Source organism: Lactuca virosa, chromosome 6 (assembly GCF_052849685.1).
Source record: "Lactuca virosa cultivar CGN04683 chromosome 6, Lactuca_virosa_CGN04683_v6, whole genome shotgun sequence".
Classification (NCBI taxonomy): domain Eukaryota; kingdom Viridiplantae; phylum Streptophyta; class Magnoliopsida; order Asterales; family Asteraceae; genus Lactuca; species Lactuca virosa.
This window is the reverse complement of record NC_136431.1, coordinates 57807205-57819516: the sequence shown is the minus strand read 5'-3', so window position 1 is coordinate 57819516 and position 12312 is coordinate 57807205. Positions and strand designations below refer to the sequence as shown.

Genomic DNA, 12312 nt, shown 5'->3' with positions numbered 1-12312 from the left:
AGGGGCGTGGACAAATCTCGACCTGACATGTGGAAAAAGAGGGCTGGAGCAACGTTAACTGACGTGGCGGTGCGCCTATGGGCCGTGCATGGCGCGCGACCGCGTTAATATAAATAGGCCCTCCGATTTCTTCATTGTCACACCCAAATTTCCACATCTTTTCCTCTGAAATACCATTCCTTCTTGAGTCCGATTTTCTTGGGTTCCTTGGGGTAGTTAGTAAGATTTTGAGGAGTCAAGGTGATCGACAAGTAGTAGCTATCCAGTAGAAGCTTTGTCAATACAATTTATGGACTTTTATCCTGGCTCTGTAAGTTAAGCTACACTCTTTTTCTTTCAGTGTAACTTATATTTATAGTCATAAGTCATTATTATGAACCTATAAATAATATTTATCAGTAATTACGAGTCAAAATACTGATTGATCTACTTACGTAAAAGGTTTCTATAATGGTCATGTCGCCTTGATTGTTGGATTTCAGAAAAGCTATTATGCCGAAATGATCCTGCCTCCCAACTGGCATGCCTGGCTGATCCTTACTTGATAGATCTTGATGTAGACATTGGGATTCGTGAGGAATCTAGACTATAATTATTATGGTCACCAAAATTACAAAACTAGACTGAGGCTTAGTACTTTATGCGTCTAGGTCTTTTCAAAGTACTAAGCGAAGTGCCATTGGAATCATCAATCACTTTTATCATGTGAGTACATTGTCACTTTCATGAACATGATTTTAATACAAGTATTAAATTAAAGTATTAAATATATGTTAAAGAGTTTATATGTGAGCTACATGCTTATTGCTTGGAATATGTGTTAAGAACATACTTAATAAAATATGATATGCGAACCATGTACGGTTCTATATACGTTAAACTATATATATATATATATATATATATATATATATATATATATATAACTTCATGATAATAATAATATAAGTATCAAGAGTAGAGTATCATAGTCTTACCAGAGATAAAATAAGACTAATACAAGAGACCTAAGTTATTTAAGATGGATATTGGGTAGTATCTCCTTAAGAAGACATGTGAGATATACACAGGAGAGTAGAAATATGACATTCATCCCTGATCTAAGACCATGGATTATATAGTCATCTGCCACTGGTCCGAGAGTATGGATTATGCATAATCATTTGCCACTGGTCTGAGAGTATGGATTAGCCATAATCATCTGTCCTTGGTCCAAGAGTATAAACTAGATATAATTATTTGTTCTTGATCTGAGAGTATGGATTAGGTAAAGCCATTCATTTCTGAATACGAGAGTATGGACTATGTGAGGATCGGCGGGATGGGGTAGATTGTTTATAAGAGAGATGTTTGTATATTGTGAGTTTTGATATATATATATATATATATATATATATATATATATATATATATATATACATATATTATAACATTGTGGGATTGAAATCCCCATGTACTCACCAGCTTTCACAACCTGACCCATTCAACTTCTTTGTATCACAGATAACGGTACAAAGATACATGCACAATGAGAAATTCAAGGAGATGTAGACCGTTAGTATATTGAGACATTGTAAGTCTTCGTTTATGCTTATGTTTTGTATCAGTTATGACATCACGAGTTTTAAAAATATAAACAAAACACATTTCTTTGAAAATGCTTTGATAATATTCTTATCATGTTTTTGGGACAAATTCCGAATAATTAATATTTTCTTAAAAAAAGAATACTCTGATTTAATAAGCATAAACAAATCAGTCTTTTTTGGCCGTAAAAATGGGGATGTCACATTAACGCTTCAGCGTACCGGGCCGACAGAACATATCATATTCATATATGAATATGTATATTCATATATATGAATAAGTGTATCCATATATGAATACAAGAGGAAGTGATTATTCAAATATGAATGATGATGGTCGTTGGTTGGTGGTGGTGGTGGTGGTTGGTGGCGGTGGTGGTGGTGGTTGGTAGCGGTGGTGGTGGTGGTTGGTGGTGGATTCATATATGAATATACTTACATTTATATTCATATATGAATCTTACTCATCCTCCATCGCGAAGGTACAATAGATGTGACATCCCCGATTTCTCGGTCTCAAAAAACCGTTTTATTTATGCTTATTTAAAATCAGAGTATCATTTTTAAAGAATAGTATTGCGGAATTTGTTCCAAAAAATATGATAAAGATATTATCAAATCATTTCCGAAGAAATGTATTTTATTTATATTAAAAACATTGGGATGTCATCTTTAATACAATACATAATCATAAATGAAAATAATACAAGATTTACACTAGTTTATCTAAACTAGTGGCCTATAAGCATCCATAAATCGCTTATCATAACATCACACTTGTGCTCTGTGCCACTACCTGTAATACAAGAAACTAAGTGGGTTAGGCTTGGGGCCTGGTGAACACATATGGTTTTCAACCCACAATAATTAAATTCGTTTAATTATATATTTTCATCAAAACATTCAACCCGATTACCTATTCCTGTTATCCTCACTTTCTGTTCGTAAAACATTTAATTCAGGGGACCTATCCTAAGGAATCATCTTCGAGATATACAATACTGCTTAGGTGATACCTTAGAAATATATGTCAAATAAGGAAACCATGGGTGGATGAAGTACACCTGGTGCACTTAGTTTAAAAACACCTACATGTTGCGAGCATGCTAGCGTTCTACTGGACTGTCTAGAATAGTCTGTGGTCGTCATCTATACTTCGCTAGATGACTAGATCATCTTTAAAGTCAAGGCCTCTCATCATCTATATCATCTTTCATCTCTCATCATCTATTTCATCTGTCATCTCTCGTCATCTATATCATCTTACATCTACCCATCTTTACCCAATATATTTATAAGTAATAAAATACATATACAATTTAAGTCAAGTAAAACATATATAAATCGTTCATCTATCATAGATATCAGGAACACAGATAATAGGCACATATAGCATGTAATTATCTTAAATACTTTATATCTATGTGTAAGATGAAAGTAACTATGCACTCACTTGCTAAAGTGATGACTCGAAACTTGGACAACGCTTAGCTTCTAGCAACTGACTTTTCCTTTGATGTGACCTAGGTTCAATTAACACTAAGTCTTAAGATAATATTCCTTATGAATAAAGACAACCTAGATCCATCACTAATTCCAAAGTATACTGATCTATAGTTGATAAGGGATAACCAGGTATGATCATATCGGAGGTAGGGTCCGTTTGGTATAAAAAGTATACTGTTTGGAAATCCCACTTTAAACACCTCACTAAATCCAGCCTAGACATCATCCCCGTAAGTAGATCAATCAGTAATATGAAGTTGGAACCACTAACAAATCTTATTTATAAATTCATAACAACGACTATGAATTTTAAATATAAATTACACTAGAATAAAATAGAGTGTAATTTAACTTACAAAGATTCTCTAGACCAAGGTATAGAAATTACACTGGCGGAACTCCAGGCTGAAAGCTACTAGAGGCCGGGCTCCTAAAGGCCTCTAAACTTGCCAAAATATCCTAAAATTTAAGAAAGATCCGAGTTTATGGGAGTGGAAATCGAGAGAGAAAGAGTATTAGATTTGTGAGGAATGAATGAACATTGAGCAACTATTTATAGGATGGAACCTCGGGCTATGCACCGTGCAAGGGCCATGTGTGTCGCGTACATGGTCGATGTGCTTGCCTAGGTGTGGTGCCACGTGTCGGAAATGGCTGGTGCTACGCAACGGCTTCTAAAAAGTCGCGCACGAGGCGCAAACGTGCGCAACGAAACTCAAACTTCAAAATAGTGTAACTTCTTAACACTTGCTCCGTTTTTGATGTTCTTTATATCCACACATAGCTATCGACGAGATCTACAACTTTCGTTTAGACTTCATCGGCTAATTTTGAGTTTATGTATTTTACACAGGCTTAAACTGTTAAAGCCCGTATAAAATGCATAAGTCATCCGACGTCCGTTTTCAACTGTCTTTTTATTGTTGACTCCTATTAACGAGATATTTAACTCTCGTTTAGATTGTTTCAGATAACAATCAACCGATCTATAATTAGATATTTTGGCTGTCTACTGCTACACTGAATCTTAGAAAAATCATAACTTTCTCTATTGAAGTCTGATTTGGCTGTTCTCTATATGTATGCTATCGGTTTAACAACTACTACGACTTTTGTTTAGGTCACTAAAGCTAATAATCGATCTATCTTTGATTTTCTATTTACTATATCTATAGTCGTGCCAGTGCTAATGTGAAATTTCAACGGATCTTAACTTCTTCGTTCTAAGTTCGTTTTGAGCGCTCCTTATATTCCCAGAATCCTTGTCACGACTACTTCAACTTTCGTCAAGGATATTTGGCCTAATTATTATTCTATTTAGATGTGTATTCTATTCATATTTTATTATATTATAGTAAACATGTATACTACAAATAATTACACATAAATCACATAATACGAAAATAATTTTCCCTTTATTATATTAAATAAGTTATAATTGTTGATCCTAACTATTACATCATCTTATTAATGCCTAGCGAGAAACGCAGGTGTTACAATTCTCCCCCCCCCCTTGGATGATTCCGTCCTTGGAATCATGCATCAGCAAAACAGATGTGGATAGCGATTCTCCATCTCGCTTTTTGTTTTCCAGGTGAGGTTTGGCCCGTTCGAATGTTTCCATCGCACAAGCACTAAATTAACCATCTTACGTTGTAACCTTTTCGTCTTACGGTCTACAGTTGCTTCGGCTCTTCGATTAACCTCTTATTTTTATCAATCCTTATCTCCAAAAGTGGAATTATATCGGAGACTTCTCCCGCGAACTTCCTCACATAACACACATGGAAAGTGTTATGAATACCATCAAGTTCTTTTGGCATTTCCAGATCTTATAAGTCCCTTCCATGACGATACTTTGAGCAACACCAAATATCCAACTTCGAAGGTCATTGATCATCATTTCTTGTCAGCATAGCTCTTTTGATGATCTTGAGCTTCTAAAATCCTTTATTTAATTACGTTTAGCTTTTTAGCAGTCTGATGGACTATCTCAGGACCCATAAACGGTTTTTCTCTAGCCTCAAGCCAACAAGACGGTGCACGATACTTCTGTCTGTATAAGGATTTATATGGTGCCATCTTAATGCTTGAATGGTAACTATTGTTATAGGAAGACTCTCCTAGGGGTAGATGTTCATCCTAGTTACCTTGGAATTCTAGGGTACATGCTCTCAATATATCCTCCAATGTTTGAATTGTCCTTTCACTCTGACCATCAGTCTGCGGATGGTAGGCCATACTCAAACACAACTTCGTACCCATTTCTTCTTGTAGGCTTTTCCAAAACCTTGAAGTGAAACGATTATCACGATCCGATATAATCTTTAAGGGAACAACATGAAGTCTTACTATTTCCTTTACGTAGACATCTGCAAACTTATCCATAGACCATCTCTCATTGGCCGCTATGAAGTGTGCACTCTTTGTGAATCGATCCACTATTACCCAAATCATGTCGTGACCATTCTTCATCCTGGGTAGTTTAGTCACAAAATCCATGGTGATGTCTCCCCATTTACCCATGGGTACCAGTAAAGGCTCCGAACTTCCATACGGTTTCTGATGTTGCGCCTTAGCTCTTGCACATGTCACACACTCGGCCACATACTTTTCAAGATCGAGCTTCATTTCCGGCCACCAGTAGTAAGGTTTTAAATACCTATACATTTTGGTGCTACCAGGATGAATCGAGTACATGCTTTTATGAGCTTCTTCCGTGAGAAGATCTCTCATTCCTCCCATGTTAGGAACCCATATTCTATTTTGGATTACCTTCAATCCTTGACTGCTTATACCGAATTCCAATGTTTTGCCTAAACGCTCTTACTTTCGGTTATCTCCTCCCAAAGCTTCCTCCTAGCCTTCTTGATACTTTCGACAGTCGATGAGACAATTTTAATTGTCAACGCCCTTGGTTTCTTCCTTTCCAAGTTTATCTTTCTACTCAAAGCATCTGCTACGAAATTCACTTTACAAGGGTGGTAAAGTATCTCACAGTCGTAATCCTTGAGTAATTCTAGCCAGCGTCGTTGTCTCATATTCAATTCCTTTTGACCAAAGAGATAATGGATACTCTTATGATTAGTGAAAAGCTTACACTTTGTGTCATAAAGATAATGCCTCCATATATTTAATGCAAATACTACTGCTGCCAACTCCAGATCATAAGTAGGGTAGTTCTTCTTGTGCTCTTTCAGTTGTCGAGATGCATAGTAGAATACTTTATCTCGCTGGGCCAGAACACAACCTAACCCAACTCCAGATGCATCACTATAAACTGCAAAGTCTTCAACTCCGTCAGGTAAAGAAAGAATTGATGCTTCACATAATTTCTTCTTTAGTTCCTCGAAAGCTTCTTCGTGCTTCTCACTCCATGTATATGTAGCTCCTTTATGGGTCAAAACTGTCAACGGAGCAGCTATCGAAGAAAAGCCTTGGATAAACCTTCTGTAATATCCAGCTAATCCCAGAAAGCTTCGAATCTCGATGGGACTTTTTGGTCGTTCCAAGTCATCACAACTTCAATCTTTGCTGGGTTAACCATTATTCCTTGTTGGTTAACCATATGACCCAAGAATTGGACTTCCCGAATCCAAAAATCACACTTGTAGAACTTTTCATATGGTTTCTCCTTCTTCAAAACTTCTAACACTTCTCTTAAGTGCTTGCCATGCTCATGCTGGCTCTTTGAATATACAAGAATGTCATCGATGAACATTATTACAGATTTATCGAGGAAAGGTTTACAAACCCTATTCATCAAATCCATAAATGTTGCTGGAGCATTGGTCAGTCCGAACGTCATAACCAAGAACTCATAGTGTCCATATCTCATTATGAAATTAGTCTTCTCTATATCCCGCTCTCTCACCTTTATCTGATGATATCCCAACCTAAGATCGATATTCGAGAAATAGTTCACACCCTGCAGCTGATCGAACATGTCATTAATCTTTGGCAATGGGTACTTGTTTTTCACCGTTGCCTTGTTCACCTCTCTATAATCTATGCACATCCTCATGGTCACATCCTTCTTCTTCACGAATAACACCGGAGTCCCCAGGGTGATGAACTAGGTCTAATGAAACCCTTGTCCAACAACTCCTGAAGTTGTACCATTAGCTCCTTCATCTCTGTCGCTGCTAATCGGTAAGGTGATTTTTCTACAGGTGTGGTTCCTGGTAACAAGTCCATCCTATACTCTACTTTTCTATCAGGGGTCAATCTAAGAAGATCTTCCGGAAAGACTTTCGGAAAGTCGCACACCACGGGTATCCTCCGCATCTTCCTTTTCTCCTTCTTTGCATTGATCACAAATGTCAAGTATGATGTACATCCTTTAGACACACATTTTATGGATTTCATCAGGGAGATGATTCTAAAATTTACTCTACGTTTGTCCCCGTACACCATATATGATTATTTTCCAGTTGGTTTGATCACTACAATCTTCTTTTCCAGTTTTTTTCCTCCCACGAAACCATAGACGACTTAGGCCATTTGCAATTTCCTCTCATCTCAACTGCTATTTCATCGTTTTTTGTTCCTATGATTATGAAGAACGAAACCGCATATAGCTTGGCCGCACATGCTGTTTCTTCCCCCACCTGCTATTTTGTTCATGCAATTTGCCAACTATTTCTATCAAATAGCCGAATCAAGCCAAATATCATACAAATACTACAACATAATCAATGGATATCACTTAACAACATACAAACAAAACTAAATTGAAAAAATAAGAATGTTGTTAAGTTGTTAAGCAAGCAAAATAGCGTTCTTATTATTTTTTTTTTCATATTTTTCTAATTTAATTTTTCTTTGTAAGTTGTTAAGTGTTATCCATTAATTATTTTTAAGTACTTTATATGCTATTTGGCTTGATTCGATCCTTTAAACGAAATAGCAGGCGAATTGTATGAACGAAATAGTAGGTGAGAGACGAAACAGCAGGCGAGACCAAACTATTTGTGGTTATTTCTTCGGGATCACAGAAACAAAGAAAGGATGAAATAGAATTTGAAACCAAAGAAAACCACACATGACCTAAGCTATCTGCAGTTTTATTGAAACAAATAGAAAAAAAAATCATTTTATAGACTGCAATGAAACTACAGATGAGGCACAAAACAAGAAGCAAGTTAGTATCGTCTTGATTTCGATGATAGTTTTGGCTAATGATTAATTTTTGACTATTTTTTATAAAATCATTAAAAAAAAGCTTGATTTGTAATTTTCTTTCCGACTAACTTTATTAACAATTTTTTTTTTCTCAAAGGATGTTGGTCTCCTCTTGTCAAATCCATCACTATCATCAACACACCACATGTATTTTTTTTTTCTTTCCGACTAACTTCTGCTCATGGAAAGATGATACTCTACCACCAGCAAAATCTACCATTAAAAATAATTTTTTAAATACAATGGAAAATAATAAGATCTATACAATTAAAAAAAAAGCATTACAATTATATGTAATTTTGTCAAAAACACGTAAATTAATAACAGTTTAAATGCTAATTACTTGGTAGATGTTTCGAACTGCTTCTGGCCTTTCTTCAACAATACTCCGATTTTCTTCAACATGCTGTTGGTCTTTTTGTTCGTTGAGTCCTCTTCTGTATCTTCAGAATATGGCGAATTCGACTTTTCACCAGGAGCATGAAACTCAAACGACTCCGACGACTGCTCAACAAACTTCCCATCACCATCACCCAAAACCATGGCCGCAGCCATCTCCGCCGCCTTCCTCCACTGCTCCGTTTGAACTTTCAGCCTCCGTAGCTCGTTTTCCATCTCTGCATTCGCCGCCAGAGCGGATCCCAACTCCACCACCCGTGCCGCTTCATCACTTCCATCCCCATCTTCTGTCAACTCCACCACATCTTTCTCCATACCCGGCTTTACCATTTCCAGTTGCTCTCGAGTTTGACTAACGAGCTCCAAAGCTCGAGCTTCCGATTCTTTTGACTCATTCAATCGATCCTTGAGTTCTTCAACAAGATCAAGAGCTTCCGAAAGCTCTAACCGTAACATATGTACCTCATGACCATGAGCAGACTCGATATCCTTAGCCCGTGTCGCTTCAGATTCCACCACCTTTTGAAGCTGGATCTTGAGTTTCTGGTTTTCATTCATGGTAGCGGCTAAAACAGCTGAGTCCATCTCATGGTGTTTCTGTACAGCTTTCAGTTCAGACTCCCATGCTCGATCTCGATCCTGTGAGATTTTCCTAAGTTCCTGAATTCTAGATTCTTCACAAGCCCATATCTCGTCGAGCTGTTGTTGTGACTCCTCGAGCTTCGCTAACGTAGCTGCAAGTTGCTTCTTGGCATCTTCGGCCTCCCGATGAGCTCGCTTCTGACATAACTCCGATTCACTCAAATGATCCTTTGTCTTCTTGAGTTCTTCTTGAAGCTGTGCAACTTGGGTTTCCAATTCAGATACTCTGCCAACACGTTTTTTCTGCACAACATTTAAGGTCTATATAATATATCGCTTATATGATTAAACACCATTTATTTCTACAGTATTTGAGGCATCCAAATTACGTATCTTACATGATTAATACTGTTTAATACGAATAACTGTATCATACCTCGGATGCTGGAGTGCGTGGTGATCGGTTAGTTGAGGAACTTTGGGAGGAAAGGCTGTCCCGATTTGCTCCAGATGTACTCTTTACAAGTTTTCCGGTAGTTCCTGTAGTTCTACCCCTACTTTTACCATGTAAATCATGCAATAACAACACATTTTGAGACTTAGAACCATGGTAAATGAATCTTTTTGACAGATTTACTTTTGGTTGAAAAGATAAGGCGATGGTCTTTTGGATACTCACGTTTTAAAGGACTAGATTCGATAAAAAGAGCGTAATTTTACAATGAAAAATGTGTATGTTGACCACTTCTTGAGGTAATATAAACGAAGATATATGGAAGTTCATACCTTGGCTTAGGATGTTGCATTGTCTAAGTTACCCTTTTTTTCGAGAGTGCCCGCAATTGTTTTAGGAGGAATACTTGAGGAAGAAAGATTTATGACATATAAGTATGCCTTGTACATGTAAAAAGGGTACCAATAATGATGTCATCATGTAAACCCTAAATTAATTAATACCCTATATAAGAATACAAACAAATTGTTGAATTCTACCTATTTTTTACGAAATCGAAATCCTAAATCGACATAGGCTTACAAATTTTAATGCTTAAATTACAAGCTATTATAAAGATATGTATTGTATAAGTAGTTTTGTGCCAGGAAACCAAGACAACCCTTCAATTGGACTCCTCACCTAATTGGAACTAACCCCACTCCCAACAACCAAATTCACTATGAGAAATTAAGAAAAAGGGAAAAAAAAGTAGGGGAAAACATAACTTATTACACTTTTTTTAATATATTATACCCTTTTAGCTTTCCTTTTACTCTTGATTGTTCATGCTTTGTGTTAAAGACATTGTTTACTTAGACAATAATCATGTCATATAAAAGGGCTATAATTCGGGGACAATACGTATTGTTTCTAAGTGGTATTAATCATGGGCATATTTGTTGAACTTTATTATATGGCGTTTGAGTAAAAAAGTGTGATGGATGTATGCCATGGCCATAATATCTAAGGACATTTCTCATATAATTAACTTTATAAATTTAATGGATTGTCATATATTTTTTTTATATTCATGTATGTAACGTTCTATTTTCACAACAAAAATTTTTCGTTTTAATTAAGTAAATCTTCCCAGTATTAATTCCGTTATGGAGAAAACCGTTTATTCCAAATACATTTATAAAAATCAGAGTAATATTAAAGCGCGAAAATCTTCATTGTTGCTGATGAATGTGTACAATCACGTCTTCGTCTTCCCATGATGACCGATGATACCTGAAAAAATAAACAACTGGGTAAGCACAAAGTTTAGTGAGTTTCCCCTAAAATACCCCATACGATAAACATACAAGCATACATCGGGTCCACTCAGCCATCGGGCTGGAATACACAAGGTTTGTTGGCCTACCGCCTCAACCCAACCGCTATACTAGAGCCTCCGTGCCTACGGCTTATAGCCGGCCTGCACTGGGTATTTTGGTCTACAACACAAAGCACGACCGCCTCAACCCACTACTACCATATGTCGACATATAAACAATCAAGGATCAAGTAGGCACATAATACATGCAAACATCAATCATACAACTCACTACCGCCTACTAGTCCTCTCACAGCATACAATCATGCTACCAGCTAACCTCCATAGAGTGCGTAACCATGACCATAGGTGAGATAGAAACCCGAACAGACAATCCTACTCTAGAGCCACAACTAAACGAGAAACAGACAAGAAAGCCTAGATCAAGAGTTCTCATGCTATCCTACATAACCACAGACAGTCCTTAGGGCACTCCACTAGATGATAACCAACAAGTACAGATAGGCATACAGATCTACAGATCACTACCGCCTAGCAACATCCTAAATACCAGGATACAGATCTAACAGATCACTACAACATAACAACATACCAATTACCATGATACATATCTAACAGATCACTACAACATAACAACATACCAATTACCAGGATATAGATCTAACATATCACTACAGCATAACAACATACCAGCTACCAGGATACATATCTAACATATCACTACAACATAACAACATACCATTTACCAGGATACATATCTAACAGGCCACTACGACATAAGAATATACCAACTACTAGGATAAAAACCTAACAGGTCACTACAACATAGCAACATACTAATTACCAACAATCCAAGGAATGCATAACCGTATATACTCAGAGGTGAGATAGTCACCCAGACAGGTGATCCAACTCTAGAACCATAACCAAACGAGGACCAGGTAAAAGAGCCTAAATCAAGAGTCCTCAGTCAGTCCTACATGATTATATACGGTCCCTAAGGCATCCATCTACTAACAGATAACCAAAACTAGTGGGCTGACATTGGTGTCTTCGACCCACGGTACAGTGAGGCGAAACTCACCTGAATCGAAGAACTCTGAACACTGCGATACGACCCCTTTTCAGCACTTCTTACTCCCGCGAATCCACTAACACCAGAACCAGATAGAATCTCAATTAATAGCCCAAAATCCTCAAGTTTGACCAAAAGTCAAACTTGTTCAAAAAGTCAACGGTCAACGATCAACGAAATTCAACAGTTAACAGACCCTCACAAT

At 37.0% G+C, this 12312-nt stretch overlaps 1 protein-coding gene across 2 annotated transcripts; it reads right to left on the bottom strand.

Moving 5' to 3' along the window:
• Positions 1–8466: 8466 nt before the first annotated feature.
• On the bottom strand, positions 8467–10174 carry LOC145118863 (interactor of constitutive active ROPs 5-like). 2 transcript variants are annotated; one of them, XM_079054522.1, is made up of 3 exons: positions 10044–10174; positions 9694–9811; positions 8467–9560 (listed from the first exon to the last, which is right to left on the bottom strand). In XM_079054522.1, exons 1-3 carry the CDS (start codon positions 10061–10063, stop codon positions 8616–8618), a joined length of 1083 nt encoding a protein of 360 aa, XP_078910648.1. In that variant the 5' UTR covers positions 10064–10174; the 3' UTR covers positions 8467–8615. The 2 variants fall into 2 exon arrangements, with proteins under 2 accessions (XP_078910648.1, XP_078910647.1); XM_079054521.1 differs by having other exon boundaries at positions 9694–9814; positions 10044–10173.
• Positions 10175–12312: the final 2138 nt, after the last annotated feature.